Raw genomic sequence first — 25,652 nt, 5'->3', positions numbered from 1 at the left:
ACAAACACTCAACCTCATGACTTCACGGTCTCTAAACCCACTCATCCCTACCCCCGTTCCCTATCACACAGACCAGCTATGCCCCTCTCAGCAAGTGGGGCCCTAGGAGCCTGCAGGAGAGGTAAACACAGTTGAAACACAATTCTCCTCAGTGATCATGGCCAAGGGGGCAGCCCTGCGGACTTGGGTAAATGGGTTTTGCGTCTGCACGTGCAAAATACGAGACCCCTTCCCCGTTCGTTTTCTCTTCATTCTTAACTCATGACTTTATTCGCAAAGGCAAAGAGGCAAAGATAGAAAACCACATTGCCCCAAATTAAGAATGTATGTTTCCCACCTTTTCTTGCTTTTGTCTTTAAAAAAAGAAAGAAAGAAAGAAAAAGGACATGACCATGAGAAGAATCGCTAAGTTTACTACGGCAGCCCCGTTGAGAAGTGGTTGGAAGAAAGATGGAAAAAAGCCTACAAGGAAGGACAGACAGGGGGCTCCCAAGCAGCTACTCTGTGTTCATCAAAACACTCCAGACATAAACGGCTTTGTGTGATGTGGAGGACACTCCGGGCGCCCTCCCCTACACAAAGGAAGGGCGGAGAAATTTGCAGAAAGTGGTAACGGTCAGGTGTCTACATATGGGCCCACTGCCCTCTAGTGTGTACTTTAAAATTTACAAAATTCCTTTATTCTGGCAAACCAGAGATCTTACCCCAAAGAGGGTAGAAAACAGAATGTGACATGAACCCCTGTTGAGCTGTCCAGCAGAATCGTTTTTTCAAGATTTTTTTTTTTTAAGGAATCTCTACAGTTCACATGTGGCTTCCGACTCACAAGCCCGAGATCAAGACTCCTGTGCTCTACAGACTGAGCCAGCCAGACGCCCCCTCCAACAGAATCACTTAAAAAAATTACTGAGAGAGGACGATCAGAGGGCTTCCCGCCACCTCACTGTCTGTTGACGTCCACACTGTTATCAGGCCTTAAAACTGGATTTATTGTTTCAGTCCGACAGGTTGCCAGAGGGCAGAAGGGATATTAAAAATGTTTGACAACTGGTGTGGCCCAGCCACGAGCATCTAGAACATGGGCCGGCAAGATGCCAGACATACAGGCGCCGGAAGGGCAGCACTGTCCCCTTGGAGGCTGAACCATGGGCAAGTGGTGGTTTCCGGGGGGCTGGAGCCAGGTAGCAGGGCACTGGGCGGGGGAGGGGGAGTGCTGGTACAGAAGCATGACAATATTTTAACAAATGGCTGAATGTTAATTCCAGAAAGAAGGGTAGAGGATATAAGAACGACCACCCAGCACCACACCGCAGAACAGAAGAGGGACCCAGAGCCCAGCAGCAATGATCCTAAGGAGAGGACACAAGGGTCCCTCATTTCCCACCAACAGCTGTTCCTTCCCTTGCCAATGGTGAGAATCATCCCCTAGTCTGGGTTAGGGGTACAGGGGGTGGGTGTCAAGAAACCCACCCTCTAGTTCTCGTTCTACTACTTCTCTCTATGGGACATTAAGAGGATTTTTTTGATCTGGGCCTCTACATCCTCATTTTTTAAATAGAGGGGTTAGAAAAAGGTAGGCATTAATGCATGATCTGGTATTTCCCTGTGAATTCTACACATAAGATTACTCAGCATAATTTTTAACAACACTTTTGAGACAGCCCCTAGCTCCTAAAAAAGTACTCAATTTCTCGAAATCTCGGTATCTTCTTGAGATGTCATTTCTTCAGAACGTTTTAAGTTTTTGTTTCCGAATTCCACCCCAAACTTTTCCACATGTAAGTAACTCTCAAGGCTTCTATCTGATAACCGGGTGGGGAAAACAGCAGTAACAACCATGAGTATTTAATCAAGCACCTACTTGCATGAGGCTTTGTATTAAGCACTTTCTATGCATGATCTTGCTTAGTTTCCAGGACAACCATATGAAGAAGTTATTAGTATTCTTATTTTACGAGAACACAGATGTTAACAGAGGTTAAATGACTTGTCCAATGTCAGACATATAACCATAGGACACGTGGGTAAAGTCTACATCCGCAGTTACCCTGCTAGAGAACCTCACCCATGCCAATGGAGATATGGGAAAAACCAGAACAACTGTGAATTCTTCCCTGAAGTTAAATTTATCCTTTCCATTTGTTTACTTATTTAGAGATGCCTATCTATATTTGTGCCAAAAAAGTCCTCTCTTCTATAGAATGATGGTGGTATTAGATAGCAGGTAGAGTGGCTACTTGATTTTTGGCAAAACAAAAAGTTGGCAAGTTTCAATTTTTTGAAATGTTACTGGTCCATGGATTTGCAGTGTCTGGGGGCCATTGTTCTCTGGTTGAATGTGTTACACAGGGAATCTATTCGTTCCCAAGATTAAAAGCTTCAAAAGGGTGGTATGCCTAACTTTTGTGTGTCTTATTGATGATAGTGTGTTGCTAAGCACAGTCAGATTATCATCTCTTCTCCATCTGAATAAACCAGAGGGAGGAAAGATGGGGATTCCTCTGGCTACCCTACAAGTAGGTCAGTCTTTCCATCTGTGATAGAGACACAGAGGAAACAGAAGCTAAACTAAGAGCAGAGGGGAAGAAGTAAGAATAAGCTGAGATTCTGCTAAATAAGAACAAAGACACTCTCCAGGGGAAAAAAAACTAACTTAAATCACTGATCCTGTATTTGCAGATTTTATAGTACTATTAGCAATAATAGTAAAGCAACGATCCATTGAGAGCGTCTTCATTTTCACCAACAAAGACCTTTGTGAAATTTAAAATTCTTCATATAAGGAGTTTGGTAATTTCAAGAGGACGTTGGAACTGGATCTCAATTTTATCACTGCAGAGTACTTCAGAGATTAAAAAGTACTTGTGAGGGCTTTTTCAGAACTCAATCTTCACAAAGAATTAGGATACACCGTAATAAATCGTCTCTGTAGAATTATGGAAATCTCCTGAATAAGGCAAATAAGTATCCAAAGAAATAACTTCCACTCTAGTGCCTTTTTTTTTTTTTTTTGGCAACTTCTTTAAGCTTCCATGTCATGTAATCAACAAAAGCATGAGCTAAAATGATAGTTTGTACATACATCCATATTATCTTTTCTGTTGACCAAGGTTGAACTGAAGTACCTTGTTTGTAAAAGTTGGAAGAGCTTCACACCATACCACCTGCTCCCAGTTTCTCTGGAGATGTAATGAATGGCTGGAGAAGACGAGGAACGGCACTTTGTGATGAAGTCTGTCCAGGTGTGAGGACGACTTCTTTCCTGTGATAGGAGTCAATTTGCCCTAGTTGATGTATCTCCCGGGAGAGGATCGATGACACTTGAGTTCCTTTTGGATGATCTGTCTTTAGGCAGATACAGAGAGTTCAGAGAAAGCTTCTCCCTGCACTTGGTGTTTTTTCAAGTCCCGAAAGCTCAAAATAATCAAAATACCGAAGTGGTTCATTTGGGGATGACATGTCCTAAATGCAGACACTCATATTTTGGGGTGGCACATTCTGCTACCCTTCTTTTGTAAACAGTAAGTCAAACAAAGCTCCATCTCCTGTAGCATCAGAGGGCTTGTAGGGGTTTCTAATACAATTTTTAAAAGGCTGCCACTTATTGTTTATTTCCAAATTTTTGATAATGTTTTAAGAGTTTTCATAGCCCTTGACTTGAAAACATCAAGACGACTGAGCTAAACAAGAGGGACCTATGTTAAGGATGGTGGCAGCTGACAAGTATTAAAAAACCCTAGTATCCCTGAGAGGGAGACAAACCATAAGAGACTCTTAATGTCACAGAACAAACTGAAGGGGCCTGGGGGAGGGGGCTAGGGAGAGGGTGGTGGGGTTATGGACATTGGGGAGGGTATGTGCTATGGTGAATGCTGTGAAGTGTGTAAATCTGGTGATTCACAGACCTGTACCCCTGGGGCTAATAATACATTATATGTTTATAAAAAAACAAAACAAAAACAAAAACCCAGTATCCTATACTTGGAATGAAGAAAGGGGGAAACATCAAAAGCTAGCAGGAGACAGAGGAATTGGCCAAGTGGTTAACCAAAAAGGTGACTCTTATCTATCTTGCCACTACTTATTTACCCCTTATTTACTGATAAATTCCTTATTTATTCACACATATTTTGAAGATTTTTTTTTTTAAGAGTGTGAGAGAGTTGGGGCGCCTGGGTGGCTCAGTGGGTTAAAGCCTCTGCCTTTGGCTCAGGTCATGATTCCAGGGTCCTGGGATCAAGCCCCGCATCGGGCTCTCTGCTCAGCAGGGAGCCTGCTTCTTCCTCTCTTTCTGCCTGCCTCTCTGCCTACTTGTGATCTCTCTCTGTCAAATAAGTAAATAAAAAATCTTTAAAAAAAAAAAAAAAGAGTGTGAGAGAGTGCACACATGCTCTGGGGAGTAGGGGGAAGGGATAGAGAGAGAGAGAGAATTTTAAATAGGCTCCACACCCAGCACAGAGCCCCACACAGGGCTCAATTTCATGACCCTGAGATCATGACCTGAGCCGAAACCAAGAGTCAGACGCTTAACCGACTGAGCCACCCAGGTGCTCCGTTATGCCAGTTTTAAAATTCACTACTTTTATCTGTACGACTCTTGTCTTTTTTTTTTTTTTTTCTCTTTGGAAATCACTGCACCTGCTCTATGGAGCAATGAGCAGCACACTGAACGTCTAGCACAGGCAAAAATGTAAATCACTTTTGCAAAAAGACTTAAAGTATGAGAGTGAATCTTAAAATGGGCAAAGCTGAAGCCAAATTATCCAAAGGATTCTAAAGGAAACTGGCCTTGAAGAGGAGGATGCCAAAAGCAGGCACACTGCTCTCTCCATCTGCATAGAAATGAGGCCAAGTGTGCCTAGACTGTCATCATTTGACATGTTAGGGAAAACTTACGAAGCAGAAATAACTGGCTTTTCAGGTAACAAACAACACAAAGTCAACACTATTGTTTGTCTCTCCATAGAACCTAATTTGTTTATTTATTGGAATTCAGCTTTAATCATTTGGAAGTAACAGCTCAAGATTCTGAAAAGTTTCTACCAACCCTATATTCTAGACCCTTCTGTAGCCCCTCTCAAAAATCCGGTATTTTATTTGAACTGTTCAATTCTCTGAAAACCTAAAGGGTGATCAGTGTGCCTTGTGCTTGAGAATCTCTTGTTCTGGGGCGCCTGGGTGGCTCAGTAGATTAAAGCCTCTGTCTTCGGCTCAGGTCATAATCTCAGGGTCCTGGGATCAAGCCCCACATAGGGCTCTCTGCTTGGCAGCGAGCCTGCTTTCCCCTCTTTCTCCCTGCCTGCCTCTATGCCTACTTGTGATCTCTGTCAAATAAATAAATAAAATCTTTTTTTAAAAATATTTTATTTATTTATTTGACAGAGAGAGATCACAAGTAGGCAGAGAGGGAGGAAGAGAGAGAGGAGGAAGCAGGCTCCCCGCTGAGCAGAGAGCCCGACGCGGGGCTCGATCCCAGGACCCTGGGATCATGACCCGAGCCGAAGGCAGAGGCTTAACCCACTGAGCCACCCAGGCGCCCCCCCCCTTTTTTTTTTTTTTAAAAAAGAATCTCTTGTTCTGGGGCACCTGGGTGGCTGAGTGGCTAAGTGTCTGCATTCAGCTCAGGTCAGGCTCCCAGGGTCCTTGGATAGAGTCCTGCATTGGGTTCCCTGTTCAGTGGGGAGCCTGCTTCTCCCTCTCCCCACTCCCTGCTCGTGTTCCCTCTCTTGATGCTGTCTGTCTCTGTCAAATAAACAAAATCTTTAAAAAAAAAAAAAAAAGTCTCTTGTTCTCTGATTCTGGACAATGCCCAGAAGAGGGTGCTCACAGAACAATCTGCTTGCTTTAATCACAACCAGGATACATCTCTTGACCCAAGGCTTTGATGTGGTCATCCCCGAACTTGGCAAGAACCATAATGATCACAGTATCTTAAAATTGCAAAAGGGCAAATGGCAAATTTTTTAAAATTAAAAGCAATTCAGGGATACATAAGAAAAAAAAAATCGGCAAAGACTTTCTACCTGAGGGTGTTAGGGTCCGTAATCAAAGGAGCGAGATTGATACAAAGCGAAGGTCAAGCAAAGCTTTGTTTTGCGCCAAGCATCGAGAATTATACTGACCGGTCAGGGCCCTCTCTTGCAAAGAGGCGACCCCTCCCAGCCTCACAGACTAACTTTTATAGAGATAGTTTAGCCGTGCTATACACAGGTGGCCAATTGAGTTTCAATTCATCCTAGTGGATATACTCGAGCCCCACTGATTGGATGTCTTCATCCAGTCTGCCCCGCCCTTGTATCTAGGCTTTGCAAGCAAATTCCTCTGGGAGGGGCAGGGTCAATACAAGTTCACGGCAACAAAATGGCTCCCTCTGGCCAACCAGGCCCTTACAAGGGGAAATGGGGAGACAAATGATGACTTCAACTTTTCATCAACTTTCTATATTGATTCAAACGCTTTATATGTTCTGCATGACTTCCTTTGTAGAATAATTACTTTTAATTGCCATCAATTAGGTAATGTCTTTGTTAGTAAAAATTAATAAAGCTGATAATGAATACTTAAAACAAGTACCATGGCTGAAAGAATCTATCAAAAATTGGATACTCTGTTCAGGAATTTATCGGGGTTGGAGCTAAAAAGCAGCACTTCAGTTATGTTTGATAATATGTAAATAGGTCACTCCTCAGAAGCTATCACATCACAATTGACTGTAAGGGCCTGGTTGGCCAGAGGGAGTCATTTTGTGTTTATGCAGTAAACTTAGATTGACCCCCTGCAGTAAACTTAGATTGACCCTGCCCCTCCCAGAGGAACTTACTTGCAAAGCCTAGATACAAGGGCGGGTCAGGCCAGGTGAAGACATCCAATCAGTGGGGCGCGCATATATCTACTAGGGTAAATTGAGATTCAATTGGCCACCCATGTGTTACCTAGCAGTTTTTTTCTGTGTGTGGCAGACTTAGCAGGACTGTGCAGTGTTCTCTGTGTATTGCAATCTCATTGGCCACCTGTATATAGCCCGGCTAAACTACCTCTATAAAAGTTAGCTTGTGAGGCTGGGAGGGTTCGCCTCTTTGCAAGATACAGCCCTGACCGGTCAGTATGATTCTTGATGCTTGGCGGGAAATAAAGCTTTGCTTGACCTTCACTTTGTATCAGTCTCACTCCTTTGATTACGGACCCTAACATTGTAGGGGGCACCTGGATTCAAACGACGAGAACTGAGACAGCATAGGAATTTTTGGGAAAAGCCTTCGGAGGTAAGATCACGGGATCCTATCAGTTGGAACTCCAGGGTATGGCCCACCGGGGAGAAGCTGGACGCAACCATGTTCCTCAGGGCTGGAGTGGATGCGGGGACGCCCCATCCCTCTGCTGGTAGATCGACAGGGGGTTCGAGTACCCCTGGGCGGTTGGGGGGTTCGAGTCCCCCTAGGCGGTCGCCAGGGGGTTCGAGTCCCCCTGGGCGGTCAGGGGCCTGTCGGGGGGTTTGTGTCCGCCTGGGCGTTGGGGGTTCGAGTCCCCCTAGACATTTGGGGGGTTCGAGTCCCCCTGGACGGTTGAGGGGTTCGAGTCACCCTAGGCGGTCGAGGGATAAAGAAAGGCCCCACCAGTGGCAGGTTCTGGGTAACAATCGTTGGGCCTGCGGTTGTTTTGCCTGGTCCTTGTCTGTTGTGTTGTTTGTTATGATTGAAGGAATGGGGCAAGCAGAGAGTAAGGGGACTCTGACTTTCCTCTCTCCATTCTTCATAATAGATGTGAGGTTTCTCGCTCACTCATTTCGTGTATTAAGGGCTATGACTGGAGCCAACTTAGGTTAGTCGAATGCCGGGTTAAGGTGCCCAATGCTGATGCTCATTGGAGCCGGGGGTGGAATACGAGTGCCTAGAGGGCCACTTTTGGTAAGCAGAACTGGCACTGTGGGATGAACCGACCTCGAGAGACAGAGACTTTAAGGAATATTCCCAAGCAGCTGCCGAAACTCCCTTTGTTTCGGGGAATTCCTTGCTTTCTCTGGCCTGACGTGGACTGTCTAGCCCCTCCCCCTTGCTGGTGGGAAAGCATGGCATCTGAAGTGGAGATGGTTATTTGTCTGTCTCAAAATTTTAATGGGTAATTGTTAAAGTGGCTTCCGAAGTCTTTGGTAACCTGAAACTGTGAAGAGTTGCTTGACTGACAAATGGAATTAAATTTGTTGGACATGTAGGTCTTAACCAAATGGGATAAAATGCTAGGGCATTGGCTGCTGGAACTGGGTTTGTGCTTTTGAAATCTGCTGGTGAACACGCTCTGTGCTTAACTGATTGATAAATTTGCCATCTAAAGAATTCTGTTGTAACAACTCACAATTGGTTTATATTTAGTCTTCAGTAGAGGTTAAGGTATTTCGAAGAGTACAAAATTCTGTTAAGTGTAATTAAGACTGATAGAAATGAGAAAAGCAACTCTGATGGAAATGAGAAAAGCAACTCTGTATGTAAAAAGTAGGAGATATGTAAAAGTTTGAAGCTGAAGAGTGCCTGAATGTGTGAATGTGTCTGTATGGCTCCACCGCTTTGGCGACGGAGTCTGAGTGGGCTGCACCCTGAGTCTCGCGGGGCATCATATGGCATAATGGTCATCTACAACACAGAGTAGCCTGGTCCGGAGTATATACAGACAGACCTTAGCTAAGACACTCCTAAGTTCCCATGAGGGACATGAGCAGGACAGCATCTGAAAGATCCCCCTCCCTTTGTCTGCGACATCATTCACGATGGGAGGGAAACCTAGTAAACTCATTATCTGCATACTTAAAAAAAAAAAAAAGACACTAGTATAGAAAAGCTGGTTTTCTCTCTGTTTAAAAAGACAAAGTTTTCTTAAGTTAATTGATCTGTTATGGTTTTCTCTTTGCCTGCCCAGAAAATTCAGTTTCTATGTTTTGTTTTATCAGGTGTTTAACATCCCTAATTATATTTAGGCATGTGTTTTAAAACTTTCTAAGGTTTACATTTGGGAAAATGCTATGCATTTCCTAAAGTTTTAATATGTTGATAGATCATCACTTGATATTGTGATTATGGAAATGTTACCTGTCACAGAAGTAACCTGATTTTCTTGCCAGTTACATTGTAAATTCTCATCTCACCAGCTCTTTACCATATCTATTCTGAGTTTTTGTCATTTGTAATTGTTTTAATTCTCTTGTAAGATAAATTCTGTCCCAAAGAAAATTCATATGGGAGACTTTCAGGACAAATGTAAAAGCTGCATTTGGACTAAACCAGAATTATTAACATGGGACTAGGGGAACTGAAAGATTGTAATGTTGTATCTCTTGATGTTTCATCATATGTTTGCTCTTCCAGACTAGGGAATCTTTTTCTTAAGTTATCTGTAACTTACAGAGATGAAATGTAGTCATTTGTAAACAAATCAAAGTATTCAACTCTTTCTCTCTACCTGAACCCTCTGAAACCAAAAGGTCTCAGCAAGTATTCTTTCTTCCATGGCAATCAGTCATTTGCATAAGTTCAATAAGAATCCGTTCTCCTTGTAACAGGACACCATTTGGAAATACTGGTTATTTTACCATGGCTTTGACTGGAATGTCATATTTGAAAAGACTCAGATATGACTAGACAGCTTAAAGGAACTAAGGTTGACTTTATAAAACCTGGAACCGTAAAGCCCTTTGGAACTGTTGGCCTGATACCTTGCTTACAGAGTTCCCAGCAGCCTCACCAGGTGAGTAAAAGATGTTACTTCCTGGCAGGTGCAGGAACCTCAGGATTCTTTGGGGGCCTCAGGAAGAGGAATTCACCCAAATTGACAGGTATTGCAGGCATATCTGATGGCAAGTATGTAGCTTGGCTTCTGGCCTGGAGAGGCTATCATAAGTTCAACCTAGAGATTCCTTATGAGAAGTTCCAGCAGAGCAGATTCTAAAAGATTTACATGACCCCTCACTGTTCTTGCTGAGCTTATGTAAATATTTAGGCCAAGCTTGTTAAAACTGGACTTGTTTTTCAAATAAATTAGTCCTGATTTGGCTATCTCTGAAAACAAGGGTTATTTTAGAGAGAAAAATTATGTTTTAATAACACACCTTTATGGATGTTAAATTCTAGATTTGATTGTCTTTAAATGTTTGTTTACTTAAGCTAGACAACTTGAGGTAAACTTCAGGGAAGTTGCATGATAGCTCACTTAGACGATCTTGATTTGTCAGTCAGTCAGCCCCAGATATAGGAAATTTCAGAAAATTGAAGGGTTTGAAGGGAAGAATCTGACTGAGTTAGTGGGAATAGCAGAAAAGGTGTTTAGCAACAGGGATGCACAAGAGGATGAAAAACAGACCAAAAAAACAAAACAAAACAAAAAAAACAAAAAAAACTGGTTAAGGTTTTGGCATTACATGAGGCGGAGAGGAGACAGATGGGGATAGTAAATGGAAGGAAAAGCCTAAGTACAGAGAAGGCAGGTGGGAAGACGTGGATTCAGATCAGTGCGCTTACTGTAAAGAAAAAGGACATTGGGCCAGGGAGTGCCCCAAAAGGAAGACAGCAATGCTTGCCACCAGAGACTGAAGGGGCCATGGTTCGGAGCCCCTCCCCGAACCTCAGGTAAAAATTGAAGTGGAGGGGAAACCAGTTGATTTTTTGGTGGACACAGGAGCCCAATTTTCATCATTACTTAAACCTATGGGAAAACTATCTGGAGAGGAAGTTTGGGTACAAGGAGCAAATGGCAAGAGAGACATAAATGGACAACAGAAAGGACTTTAAGTTTGGCCTCAGGAGTAGTTAAACATCGATTTTTGGTCCTCCCTAATGCCCCATACAACTTGATGGGAAGAGATCTCCTCTACAAGTTAAGACCCGGATTCAGTTCTCGGAAGGAGGCATGACTGTAACTTTGAGACAACCCACTGTACAAGTGCTTATGGCAGCAGTAGACGAATACCTCCTTTATGAGTCAGTCTCAAAATCAGAGGAGACAAAGCAAGGGAGCCTTCTCCAAATCCTACAGAATGAGTTTTCCGAGGTCTGGGCAGAAGGGAAGCCCCCTGGCTTGGCCAAGGAACAACCTCCAGTGGTGGTACAATTAAAGGCGACAGCTACGGCTGTTCGTGTTCAGCAGTACCCCCTTCCCCGGGAAGCAAAGGAAGGGATCAGAAAACACATTAACTGCCTCCGAGGAGACAGGATCCTAGTTCCTTGCAAATCTCCATCGAACACACCTTTGTTGCCCATCAAAAAGGCCGAGACTGGGGAGTACCGACCTGTCCAGGACTTGCGGGAAGTTGATAAATGGGTTGAAGATATCCACCCGACGGTGCCTAACCCCTATACCCTACTCTCCCTCCTGGGCCCCAGAAGAACTGTGTATACCGTCTTAGATCTCAAGGATGCATTTTTTCTGCATGTCTTTAGCAAAGGAATTCTCAGCACCTTTTTGCTTTTGAGTGGTCCGACCCACAGGAAGGATTCCAAGGCCAGCTCACCTGGACAAGACTTCCCCAAGGGTTCAAGAATTTGCCCACTATCTTTGACGAGGCCCTACATGAGGATTTGCATGAGTACAGAACCTCCAATCCAGGAGTCACTCTGTTATAGTACGTTGATGACTTGCTAGTAGCTGCTGAGGACTGAGTCATGTTGCGAGAGCTCTCTTACAGACTCTGCAGGAAAAGGGGTATCAGGTGTCAGCGAAGAAAGCACAGCTCTGACAGAGCCATGCCACTTATCTAGACTTTGATCTCCATGAGGGAGTGCGTTCACTGTCTGAGTCCAGGAAACAGGTGATCACCCAATACCCCTGCCCCACCACATCCTGACAAGTGGGGGAGTTTCTTGGGATGGTGGGCTACTTACTGTAGGCTGCGGATATTGCGGTTTGCGGAGATTCTCTATGGAGTTCTCTACGAACTGGCAAAAGGAGGGCTCACTATGATAGAGTGGACAGCTGAGGCAGAAGGAGCATTTCGGGAATTACAAGCAGCCTTACTGAGTGCCCCAGCATTGGTCATCCCAGATGTTACCAAGCCCTTCCACTTGTATATGGATGAAAAAGCAGGGGTGGCCAAAGGAGTTTTGACTCAGACTCTGGGGCCTTGGCAAAGGCCAGTAGCCTATCTTAGTAAGAAACTAGATCCAGTAGTGGCTGGGTTCCCCCCCACCCCCCGTGCCTCTGCATAATTGCTACCACGGCCCTCCTGGTCAAGGATGCAAGTAAATTGACTTTAGGTCAAAATCTCATCGTAACCACCACACATGCTATTGAGAGCCTTCTCCAGACTCCACCAGACTGGTGGATAATGAACACCCGAGTGACAGGGTATCAGGCCCTCCTCCTCAACGAACCAAGAGTAACCTTCTAGCCCCCGATGGTGCTAAATCCAGCCACATTGCTGCCATAGGAGTTGGTTGACCATCCACACGACTGTGGGGAGGTCCTAATCCAAGTCACAGGAATAAGGCTGGATCTCAGAGACATTCCCCTCCCGGATGCCGAGATGACTCTGTTCACAGATGGGAGTAACTACATGGTCGATGGAAAGAGGTATGCAGGGGCTGCAGTGGTTTCTCCTGAGCAGGAACTCTGGACAGCAGCCCTGCCACATGGAACTTCGGCACAAAAAGCGGAACTGATTGCACTCACTAAGGCACTGCAGATGGCCAAAGGTAAAACCGCCAACATCTATACGGACAGGTATGCCTTAGCTATTCTCCATATACATGGGGCTATTTATAAAGAAAGGGGCCTATTAACAGCGAAGGAAAAGGAATTAAAAACAGAGGAGAAATATTGGCTCTCCCCCAGGCTATTTGGGACCCAAAATAGGTAGCTGTTATGCATTGCTCAGGACACCAAAAGGGGACTGATCTGATTTCAAAAGGAAACCAATAAGCATATCGAGCTGCAAAGCAAGCAGCCCAAGAAACAGTGCAAGAGCTGGTTACGCTCCCGGCTCTAGCCCTACCAGAAAAACTGGACTATTCAGAGGAAGATTTAAAGTATTTACAAAAATGGGCTAAATTAGACTACAAAGGGGACTGGGCTAAGACTAAAAGAGGAAAAGTTAATTCTTCCTCGAAAACTAGGTAAGAAGTTAGTAGACCAGATACATCAGGGTACTCATTTGGGGTCATGGAAACTCAAGGAACTTAAAGGCAAGCAGTTCCAGGTTTCTAAATTAGGGTGTATGGTTCAGGATATAGTTGATAGATGTGCTCAATGCCAGGCAGCTCAATGTGGGAGGAACTAGAATGAGAAGAGGGAAAAGAGAAAGAGGTAAGGAACCAGGAATTTATTGGGAAATAGATTTTACAGAAATGAAACCCAGAAAATACAGGCACAAGTATATGTTAGTTTTTGAAGATACCTTTTCAGGCTGGGTAGAGGCTTTTTCCGCCAAATATGAGACAGCAGGAGTGGTACCCACAAAGCTACTAGAAGAAATAATTCCTAGGTTTGGGCTGCCTCTCGCGATCCGGTTAGACAATGGCCCTGCATTTGTGAGTTCAGTCTCACAGGCATTGGCCAAGGCCGTGGGCACAAATTGGAAACTACATTGTGCCTATTGGCCCCAGAGTTCCGGGCAAGTAGAGAGAATGAACCAGACTCTTAAAGAGACCTTGACAAAACTAATTCTGGAGACTGGCGGTAGATGGGTGGATCTCCTTCCTTTCGTCCTCCTCAGGGCACGGTGTACACCCTATTTAAACAAGGTGACCCCATTTGAAATAATGTTTGGAAGACACCCCCCCACACCCCGCTCTGTCCTTAGCTACAAGAGGTTGTCCTAGCAGAAATTACTGATCAGTCTGTACTCCAGTCACTGCAGGCATTACGGTATGTCTTTAAAAAAAGCCCATGCAGGGATCCGGACTGCCCACACTGGGATGGAGACGGAGGTGGAACCACATCCTTACCAACCCGGGGACTTGGTTTGGATACGTCGCTATCAAGTGGGGAACTTGGAGCCTCGCTGGAAGGGACCGTTTACTGTTATCCTGACCACCCCCATGGCAGTAAAAGTAGAAGGCATCAGGGCCTGGATTCACGTGGGTCACGTCAAACGAGCCGAGGACGAAGACGCCCCCCAGAGGTGGAAGCCTCAGCCAATGGACCCCGCTGACCATGGACTAAAGCTAAGACTCAAAAGACTATGAGTTTATTGTTGCTCCTATTGTTACGTGTTTATGCAAAGTAGAGGTAGGAAATTAGATGAAGGAAATTAGAAAAAAATGGAAAAGGTTCTATGAAGCAGTAAATGGCTAACTCATCAGCCGACTGTGCACTAGTGTCATTTGTACCAAAGAAAACTAGAGCGATAAAATTGTTAGACTTACATGCTCAATATAACCCCTTACAACCAGAGAATATAGAACTGGCTGAAAAGTCAAGGATTTGACTAATCTCCTAAGAAAAGGGGGGAATGTAAGGGCCTGGTTGGCCAGCGGGAGTCATTTTGTGTTTATGCAGTAAACTTAGATTGACCCCCTGCAGTAAACTTAGATTGACCCTGCCCCTCCCAGAGGAACTTACTTGCAAAGCCTAGATACAAGGGTGGGTCAGGCCAGGTGAAGACATCCAATCAGTGGGGTGCGCATATATCTACTAGGGTAAATCAAGATTCAATTGGCCACCCATGTGTTACCTAGCAGTTTTTTTCTGTGTGTGGCAGACTTAGCAGGACTGTGCAGTGTTCTCTGTGTATTGCAATCTCATTGGCCACCTGTGTATAGCACGGCTAAACTACCTCTATAAAAGTTAGTCTGTGAGGCTGGGAGGGGTCGCCTCTTTGCAAGAGACGGCCCTGACCGGTCAGTATGATTCTCGATGCTTGGCGCCAAATAAAGCTTTGCTTGACCTTCACTTTGTATCAGTCTCGCTCCTTTGATTACGGACCCTAACATTGACCACTTAGACTCCTCCCTGCAAGACAAATATTTGGAGAGGAAAGCCGTCAGAGAGCAGCCGGTGCATTTTTCCTGGCATCTCTTCCTTACTAAGCTCCTCAGTGTCTCATCTTGCTTTGATGATTCTGGCAGTCTCGCCACGGCCCTGTCCCTTTATCTAAGCTGGAACGACATTTCCCAGCATTCTCTAGCCTGCATGATTCCGGACGGCCACGCGAGAACTTCCGTGTGAAATCTAGGAAGTAGAGGTGAAGATTTTGGGATGTTGTGAATGGGCCACTTCCCTCCTGGTGCATCGGGCTTGTGGCAGCTCCAGAGCCCCAGGTCTCCTCCTCTGGCTTCTCTGAGTCCTGGGCCAGGTGTGTGTGTGCAGCTCTGGGATGACAGAGGCCAGCTTCCCCCCACAGCACTGAGGTTGGTTGTGGTAGTAAGAGAACAGATGTGGGTTCCATTGTGTCCTTATGGGTCTCAGGTCATCGTCATGCGTCATGCGTGCTGGCTTGGCTGTGCCTCCTCTGCATTCGGCTGTCCTTCTCGTATGCTGATCTGATGGGCTGAGAGTAACTTCAGGCTCCAACCTAGATGCAGAGTCAACAGCCTGGACAAATAGCTCTTCCAGCTCCCGCATTTGTGTCAGGTCTACCCTTTGTAATAAATCCCTTATTCTAGGCCGCATGTAGCCACCCGCTTCTCAGATAAAATTCTAGGTACATCACCATCTTGTCGCTTTCGCATTTCGAACAGTGTGTTAAGCCTCAAAGTCATAATATCCATTCTCTTTGGTAGAAGGATAAGACAGGTATTTGGTGGCAGAAGAAAAGGAAGGGATGCTTAGAAAGGTAAAAGCTTGTATAGCAAGTTCCCAGAAGCTTCTCAGCACTAAAAATGCCTGTACCAGTTATTGATTTATTACCTCTCATCTCAATCTTCCTTGCCTTGCTTTGTGATAGTGAAGCCGGACCCTGTAAACATTTCTCCTTTTTTTTTTTTTTTAAGATTCATTTAGTTTAGAGAGAGAGTGAGCATCAGTGGAAGGGTCAGAGGGAGAGGGAGAGAAAGAATTCCAAGCAGACTGCGCTGAGTGCAGAGCCTGATGTAGGGATCAACCCTACCCCCCAAGATCACGATGGAGCCAAAACCATGAGCCAGACACTCAACCAACTGAGCCACCCAGGCACCCCTCTCCTTTTTCAGTAAGGAATTCTCATCCTGGTTCTGTGGTGCTCTTCTTCCCTGCTTGCTCTTATGGTGGACGGAGGCCACAGGACAGCCATTGTTACCACATCTGAAGGCACCATTTGGAGGACATCTCAGTGGATTTTGGCACCAAGTGTCAGGCTGCTCCCCAGTGAATTCCTCTGGCAGCCCGGTGGGCACTTTCCTGGTGAGGCTCAGAGTCTTGCAGACACCCAGATGGGTGACATCCAGCAAGCTGAGCTGACACTCTAGAGGGCTGGCTTCCTGTTCACCAGCCCTGGCCCGTAGCATCTCAGGGAACTTCTCTGCCATCTAGTGGTCCCCAGCCACTCCCTTCCAGTAGGGTCTGGTGAGGAGAGGAATGTCTTCTTAATTTGTGTCTCCCTTGAGCACTGTGCCTCAGCTCTGGAGGGAGTAGCTCCTCTTTACACATGCTACTCCTGTGTGCATTAGAATTTTCTTTACTCCGTAGGAAGGAGTAAGGAGGAGTCTCTTGCTACTAGTTAATCAGTTTTTACGTTAAACTTCCCCTGTGTGGGGGTGCCTGGGTGGCTCATTGGTTAAGTGTCTGTCTTCAGCTCAGATCCTGATCCCAGGGTCCTGGGATCAAGTCCCACATCGGGCTCCCTGCTTCCCTCTCCCTCTGCCATTCCCCTTGCTTATGCTCTCTGGCTCTCTCTATCTCTCTATCAAATAAAAAATAAAATCTTTTCAAAAAATATTTTATTTATTTATTTATTTGTTTGTTTGACACACACACAGAGAGAGAGAGAGAGAGATAGGGAGAGGGGAACACAAGCAGAGGAAGTGGGAAAAGGAGAAGCAGGCTTCCTGCTGAGAAGGGAGCCCAATGCGGGGCTCGGTCCCAGGACCCTGGGATCATGACCTGAGCTGAAGGAAGATGCCTAACGACTGAGCCACCCAGGTGCCCCAATTAAAAAACAAAACAAAACAAAACAAAACAAAACTACTTTCCCTGTGTGAATTACCATGTGCTCTCTGTCTCCAAACTGGACACTGATAAAATGTCTTTTGCTCTTAGTAGCTATTAAAAAAATAGCATTTAATTTTATTAGTTCAGGATTGTTACAAGGAACTTAAATCATGTGTAATGTGAGTACATAAGTGCAGGGACTGCCCAAGTGTGCAGTTTAGAGAGGGGATTTGTTTTCTTGACTGCCTATGCAAGGTATTCCTCAAAGTGGGCTCCATGGGACCCTGTGAACACAGCTTGAGTCAACTATTGCTGTGTAGGAAACCGCCCTAAATGCAACAGTTAAAATCACTATCATTTATTATTTCTCGTGTTTGATAGGAGGACTCCAAAGTCACAAGACAAATGGTGAAGAAACAGGAAAGGGTGAAGAGTCGGGGTTCAAAAATGCACCACAGGGTCCAAGGCTATTACCTAGGGTCTGTGAATTTAAATAGTATTTTGAAATTTTCAAACTTTTTTTGTTTTTGAGAGCGAGAGCTCGAGCAGGAGAGTGCATGTAGGGGTGGGGCGGGAGCGGAAAAGCAGAGAGAGAGGGAGAGAGAATCTCTAGCAGGCTCATCACTGAGCTCAAAGCCCCACTAGGGGCTTGATGTGAAGCTCGATCTCACCACCCCGAGATCACATCCCTGGAAATCAGGACTTGGATGCTTAACCAGCTGAGCCAGCCAGGCGCCCTGCTATTTTGAAATGTTCAATTCGGTGAAAAAATAAATCACGTTGTGATAATGAAGGCTGCGTTTGTATTTATGGTCTCCTTCCCACCAAGGGATTAGCTTAAGTGAGCGTGAGTGATTTTGTTTGTGGGGTTAGAGCTTCTTTCCCTCCTTCCCTCCCTCTCTTTGTTTCCTTCCTTCCTTCTTTTAAAGATTTTATTCTTTCTTTTCTTTCTTTCCTTCTTTTAAAGATTTTATTTATTTATTTGGACAACAGAGAGAACTAGTGTAAGGGAGAGGTAGAGGGAGAGGGAAGAGCAGAATCCCCACTGGGCAGGGAGCCCAACACAGGCCTCAGTCCCAGGACCCTGGGATCAGGACCTGAGCCAAAGGCAGACACTTAACTGACTGAGCCACCCAGGCGCCCCATCTTTGTTTCTTTCTTTATTTGTTTCTTTCTGCCTCTCTCTCATGTTGTTTCTTTTTTTACTTAGTCAATGTATCCCAATAAATAGTCATCATTATTGATTATCGGTTTGTCATGAGTTTTTTCTTTTTTTTTTTTAAAGATTTTATTTATTTATTTGACAGACAGAGATCACAAGTAGGCAGAGAGGCAGGCAGAGAGAGAGAGAGAGAGGGAAGCAGGCTCCCTGCGGAGCAGAGAGCCCGATGCGGGGCTCGATCCCAGGACCCTGAGATCATGACCCGAGCCGAAGGCAGCGGCCCAAACCACCGAGCCACCCAGGCGCCCCTGTCATGAGTTTTTATAGATCACATAAAATGTATATATGACAAGTATGCAAACTGTCAGGGTATACTTCCTGAGTTTTATTTATTTATTTATTTATTTATTTATTTAAAAGATTTTTAAAATTTATTTATTTGACAGAGAGAGATCACAAGCAGGCAGAGAGGCAAGCAGAGAGAGAGAGAGGAGGAAGCAGGCTCCCTGCTGAGCGGAGAGTCCAATGCGGGACTCGATCCCAGGACCCTGAGATCATGACCCGAGCGGAAGGCAGCGGCTTAATCCACTGAGCCACCCAGGCGCCCTTATTTATTTTTTTAAAAATATTATTTATTTGACAGAGAGAGATCACAAGCAGACAGAGAGGTAGGCAGAGAGAGAGAGAGGAGGAAGCAGGCTCCCTGCGGAGCAGAGAGCCCGACGAGGGACTCGATCCCAGGACCTTGAGATCATGACCTGAGCCTAAGGCAGAGGCTTAACCCATTGAGCCACCCAGGCGCCCCTTCTTCCTGATTTTAATAAAGTGAACACTTCGGTATGTTACAGATTTACAGAAAAGTTGCAAAGATAGTTCTCATATACCTCACACCCTGTTTCTCTTATTATTAACATATTATTATGGTATAGCTGTCACAATTAATGAACCCATATTGACACATTATTATTAACTAAAGCCCATAATTTATCCAGGTTTCCTTAGTTTTTTACCTAATGTTCCATTCAGGGTACCACATTAAATTTAGTTGTCATATCTTCTTGGGTTCCTCTGAACTGTGATGGTTTCTCTTTCTCGGATTTTCCTTGCCTGTAGCGTTCTTGACAGTTTTGAAAAATACTGATCGGGTATTTTTTTTTTTTAAAGATTTTATTTATTTATTTGACAGAGAGAGATCATAAGTAGGCAGAGAGGCAGGCAGAGAGAGAGAGGGGAAGCAGGCTCCCCGCTGAGCAGAGAGCCCGACGCAGGACTCGATCCCAGGACCCTGAGATCATGACCCGAGCTGAAGGCAGCGGCTTAACCCACTGAGCCACCCAGGTGCCCCCTGATCGGGTATTTTATAGAAAGTCCTTTAACTAGGATTTGTCTAAGGACTGTATTTTCATTATTGCTGGTATGTTTAGAATCGTCAATTCCTTCGAACACGTCACCCAAAATGTCAGAATTAGAAAATGTACCTCAAACACAAGAAGTTTGAAAATCACTAGTCTACATTAAAGCCAACTATAAATACACGTAAGTGAAGTTGTCACGGTGTTTAACCCACCATTCAAACTTCAGTTTCAAAAAGCCAGGTAGGTTTGTAGACCTTTCGCACAGTGGTTGGAAAGCAATCTCAGTTTACAGCCTGTCTGCGGTTCACCCAAAATGGACCAGACCCTCAGCCACCCCACTGCGTTCCCCAGCTCAACTTCGAAGGGAAGACAATAGCTCTTCACCAAAAGGTCACCCTGGTCGTGATCCATCCTGAGGTCAAAGGGAAGGTTAAACTAAACATAATGAAATTCTAAGTTGTTTCACCATTTTCAACAGAAAAAAAATTTTTTTAAAGGAGATAGATAAAAATAAATAAATAAATAAATAAATAAATAAAGGAGATAGAAATGTTTTGAAGACAGCACAAGGGAGAGAGTGACACAAGGCAATCGAAGCAGGACCAGGGAGGCGGTTGTCAACAGAAAATCCTTTTAAAGTACAAGCAGAAAACAATAATCAAATTTTCAGTGAAATATTTTCCTCTTTGTATTTTAAATGAGTAACATCCAAATTAGGGAAAAGAAAGGATTGTAGTCTATCTATTGTAATGTCTGGTACCATAGAAGTACTCTAGTCATGGAAATGCTGATGTTGTTTCTCTAGTAATTAAATCCTGCAAGTTACTTCATTGAAACGCCTTTTAGGAGGGCACTCTGCTCTCAATGATGAGAGCAAAGTCACTGACCACAAGTGTTTGGAGCCCTTAACATTCCTGGCAATGCTTTCAATGGCACAATGTTTAGCTCCAGAAGAAAGACAAGAGCCAGTATGTCCCTGGGAGCTCAAAATGAAAATATCTGTACCGGAATACACACAGGCCAAAAGACAGGTTCCATGAACCAGAAAGTACTCACCGTGTTGGCCAGCTCCAGATAGCTTCCTCCTCCAGCACTGCCAAAATGCCGGGACTGTGTGCGCAGCGTGTGGAGGGCCGCAGCCTGCTGGCTCATAGAGCGTCCACTGTGCTCGAGAAGCTTCTGCAGGGCCCAATGACTCTGCAAGTCCGGGCTCTGGAGGTCCCTGGCTCCCGAGTCGTACTCCCAGCTCTCCCTGGCCGCTGATAGGGCACCTATGTCCAGGAGAGGCAGGGGAAATAAAAAGATGTTTCCTTCATTAGCCTGTGGGGGGTCACTAGGCAGCGATCTGGAAGCCTTCCTCGTGCCCGCAAGTCAGAACACATGTGGCGCCCAGACTGCGTGCTAAGCACTTTCCCTTTCAAACGGACACATGGGGAGCCTCAAGATAAAAGCAGTCTTAGGCCAATCATTCAGAAATAACTCTCCAATGACTGTATGCCCCTCCCCGCCGCCCCAGCAGAGCCACTCAGCAGAAAAGCACCAGAGAGCCAAGGGAAGGAAATCCAGAGCAGAGCCACGTCTGTCTGTGATTTGCACGGGGTTACCGGATAATCAGCCTTCTTACTGTAATCCTTTTCCCCAGCTAAGGAAGAAGGGAGCAAGGCCGTAGACAGAAAGTGCAGGAATGGCACTTGCTCGTAATGTTCTCTTACCTGGAAGAAGCTACCGGAAGCTAGACAGTGTTTGCCACGGAGATGTAGCCAAGTGGCTGAGTTCTGAGCAGTAGAATGGGAGCAGAAGTGCCAAGTGTCACTTCAAGGCCTGGCTCCCAAAACCCTCAGCACACGATTCTCCATGCCCTTCGCTTTCCGGCCTGGCTCGCGTAGGCAGGGCACCCTCGGGAGCCGCGGGGCACAGACGGGGAGGCCACAAGATGAAGGACGCCTGAGTGCCTGAATGATCTCCCGCCCCAGGGCTGTCTGCCAATCCCGGGTACCCTGTTTCGACCTTTAGTGATGAGGAAAAGGACATTCCTTTGGTCACCGTATATTTTCAGTTTTGGGGGGACAGCAGCTAGTATGACCTTCACTATCACAACAGATTCAAACCCAATAAAAGATGCTAATAATTATAATACAATGGAAAAGTACAACGACAGAGTAGACCTGGAGAGGGGTGGGGATGCTCAGGGAAAGCTCTCTGGAGGAGAAAGCCTGATGCGTCAGTTGTCACCATGGCTAGAAGAATTCATTTTGGAGCAAAGCCCTCTTCCCTGTGTTGCTCACTTCTGAACAGAAGTCCCCTGGGCGCAGCTGGCTGGGGGAGCCTGGGGCCCTTGCGTCTGTGTCTTAGCCGTGAGGGAGGCTGGGAGGTCTGTTTTCTGGCTTCTACACTGGGGAGGCAGGATTTGTAAGGTGAGACCTTTCCTAAACCCAGGAAGAGTATGCAAAAGGCCTGGGCTGCTAGAAAACATGACCAAAGTCTATACACGGGCACCGTGCTAGGTACCGGGGATGAAGCCACCAACATGACAAATCGTAGCTCCAGCCCATGAAGTTTTCATATTGATGGGTCTTCCATACGAGACTTTCAATGGCAAAAAAGGGGACTTGTTCACATAGTTCCATTCGTGCTATGAAGTGAGAACATATACAGATTACCCTGTAATTTACTTGAGTGTAATTACATATAGCAAGCTACAAATTATGTACAGTGGGTTCTGATGTGAATGTCCAGTCTCCCCTTTATTAGGTATTGGTGAGTTTAATCAATGTAATTAGGTAAACTTTCTTTGTCTGGAACCACTTAGGATGTTTTCCCCCTATAGTTCTTCGGTCAGTCTGCCAACACTCTCTGTACAGTGCTCTATGGCTGGAGTGACGTATCTTTGTATTCAAGCAGACAACCCCTGTGTTTGCAACTGCTCTAAGTTTCTTTTATTTGTTTCTTATTGTTTTTACTTTTTAACGATTATATTTATTTGCTTGAGGAGAGAGAACATGAGCAGGGGGAAGGGTGAAAGGGAGAGGGAGAAGCAGACTCCCCACTGAGCAGGGAGCCCGACGCGCGGGGCTCGATCCCAGGACCCGGAGATCAGGACCTGGGCTGACGGCAGATGTTTAACAGACTGAGTCACCCAGACAACTCTCAAAGTTTCTTTCTTTCTTTCTTTCTTTCTTTCTTTTTTTTTTTTTTAAAGATTTATTTATTTATTTAACAGTTTTAGTGTTTTTTTAAAAGATTTTATTTATTTATTTGACAGAGAGAGAGATCCCAACTAGGCAGAGAGGCAGGCAAAGAGAGAGGGATAAGCAGGCTCCCCGCTGAGCAGAAAGTGGGACTCGGGGCTCTATCCCAGGACCCTGAGATCATGACCTGAGCCGAAGGCAGCGGCTTAACCCACTGAGCCACTTTTAATATTAAAGTCTATTGGGGCGCCTGGGTGGCTCAGTGGGTTAAGCCGCTGCCTTCGGCTCAGGTCATGATCTCAGGGTCTTGGGATGGAGTCCCGCATCGGGCTCTCTGCTCAGCAGGGAGCCTGCTTCCCCCCTCTCTCTGCCTGCCTCTCTGCCTACTTGTGATCTCTGTCTGTCAAATAAATAAATAAATAAATAAAAATCTTTAAAAAATTAAAAAAAAAATTAAAGTCTATTAACTGTATTGCAAAGGAAGTTTTGTTTTCCTTCAACTACAAAATGGCTGCCCGCCCTCCCCCTGCTGCTTGCTCTGAGTGGTCTCTGCCTTCTGCTGTCTGCCTCACATTCTCTGTCCTGGCCCAGGCACACGTGGCAAGAAAACTGACTGAGGTAAAAGTTGAAAAATGGGTTGGGTCCTCTCTCCTGTGGAAGACAAGCAAGCATGAGGTTGGGCCCTTGCCTTTACGTTTCACCACAGGGCCCAGGTCCTTGCACACGCCTATGACATCTGGCATTTAATATACATTTAGTGAGTGGATGGCTGAATTATCCACGGTTGTGGTACCACGGGGTTTTACTTCTTAACGGGAAAAGCAACATGGAGATTAATTTTTAAAATCAAAATAAATTATACACTTAAGCTTTATCTCTATGCAAACAGGGAGTCTCATTTTCAAATAATAAAATACAACAGTTCTTGGATGAGACGGCCCAAGGAAGCTTCATTTGAATTTATGATGCTGTATTAACGGACCTAAACCCAGTCTCTGGAACAGTCATATAATCAGGTTAGCCAAGCTCCATGTTAATCAGCAGGATCAAAAGGCCCTCACACTATTACCATAACAATTTCTGTTGAAGTGGTACTGAGGAACTCAACATTCACATTCAACATTCACCATGTGAATGGACCCCAAAAGGGGAAGTGTGCTTCTTAAATATAGTACCCTATTTCCATTACTCTCTTTCAATGTGACTTCATATCTGATTTTTCTGGATAAAAACCAACATTCCTAAGGTGAGATTAGTCAGTTAATTAGGATGATCTCACTGAAAACCATCAAAACTGTAGGTCTTGGGGCACCTGAGGAGTTCAGTGGGTTAAGCCTCCACCTTCAGCTCAAGTCATGATCTCAGGGTCCTGGGATCGAGCCCCACATTGGGTTCTCTGCTCAGCGGGGAACCTGCATCCCCCCTCCCTGCCTGCCTCTCTGCCAACTTGTGATATGTCTCTCTCTGTCAAATAAATAAATAAAATCTTTAAAAAAAACCACTAAAACTGTAGGTCTGATAACCATCTTGCTTTTGCCCTTTGAAATATCATGAAGTTTTCAGGCTCACACTCAGCCAGCCTCACTTCACTCCCTTGCTAACCTCAGGAACTGCCCATTGACCTTGGAGAAGTGGCTGTGCTTTCTTTTCCTTAACATGGATACCATTACTGTCCTACTGTTCCCCACGCTCACCAGGCTCTCTGGTCTCCTCTCCTAAGGACACTAATCCCATCATGAGGGCACCATCATCATGATCTCTTCTGACTCTGAGGACCTCCCCAAAGTCACATCTCCAAACCCCTTCACGTTGGGGCACTAGGGCTTCGACATGGGAATTTGGGGGGAACACACTCAGTCCAGAACAACCAACTGCAGCACAGTCGCTCTCGGGCCAGGAAGGACACTGACCGCGTGTCCTCCCTTTAAAGACCAAAGGCCCAAAGCACTGCCTGGGCTTGGAGGTCTCTGCAGCACAGGACCGAAGAAAGCCATCCCTCCTGCCACCGTAATTCTTTAGGGCACTTGGCAGTAAGCAATGATGTATATTCTTTTATTTCAAACCAAAACATTTAGTGTTTTAAGGTGGCAGAGCACAGATCCTAAATATTTCCCTTATCAGAAAAGCACAGAAAACAGCTGGCAGTTTGACACGTTTATAAAATATATCACTAGGGAAACCCTGCTCTTGGAGAAATACTGAAACAGAAAATCCGCCCAACATCAAGATCCTTGTTCAGCTGGGTGCGTGGCAGTTGCCAGCTCATGCTCTACTCCCACCTTCGAAGTGCCACCCAGGTTCAGCTCTTGTGGTCACTATGCTTATTTACCAAAGCCTCAGGGCAGCCCTCCCAGCAGGCCAGACACGCCCCCATGAGGATAAGGCCACGATACCTAACACCTACTCAAGACCACTAGGAGCCGGGCGCTGTTCCAAGCAACTTCCATGTATTATTTTATTTTGTTCTACCCACAGCCTATGAAAGACTAAATCATTCCCCCCAGTTTTAGAAGAGGACATTTTCCCTCTCTCAGCTTATTTTTGTAGACATTGTTTGTTTGCATAGGAGTGTGGTTAAGAGCTGGGGTTTTGCAGTCAGATGGCTTAGGGTCGAATCAAGAGTCACTGTGACCAGCTATGTAATCTCAAGCAAGTTACTCAGCCTATGCCCCAGTTTCCTTATCTTTAAAATGGGGATACTGAAGAGTTCTTCACAGAGGTGTTGCGAGAGAGAAGCAAGATAAAAATAAGTAGAATGTTTAGACAACCCCTGGCACATAAGAAGCTGATCAATAAATGTTAGCAATCATCTGGTCCTATCTTACAGTTCTAGTTATTTGTAATCCATTTGGGACAACCTAGTAGGGAACAATATATGGGGGAAAGGAATACTCTCTCCCAGCT

General features: G+C 45.2%; 1 protein-coding gene across 1 annotated transcript in view; it reads right to left on the bottom strand.

Moving 5' to 3' along the window:
- The window catches only part of MCC (MCC regulator of WNT signaling pathway), a 433,623-nt gene that overhangs the window by 301,358 nt on the left and 106,613 nt on the right, over positions 1-25,652 (bottom strand). The window contains exon 3 of the mRNA XM_032335530.1: positions 20,617-20,831. Coding sequence (XP_032191421.1) covers positions 20,617-20,831 — 215 coding nt within the window. The remainder of the gene's footprint in view (positions 1-20,616; positions 20,832-25,652) is intronic.

The sequence above is a fragment of the Mustela erminea genome, chromosome 3, assembly GCF_009829155.1.
Source record: "Mustela erminea isolate mMusErm1 chromosome 3, mMusErm1.Pri, whole genome shotgun sequence".
Lineage (NCBI taxonomy): Eukaryota > Metazoa > Chordata > Mammalia > Carnivora > Mustelidae > Mustela > Mustela erminea.
This window is presented reverse-complemented; position numbering and strand designations above follow the sequence as displayed.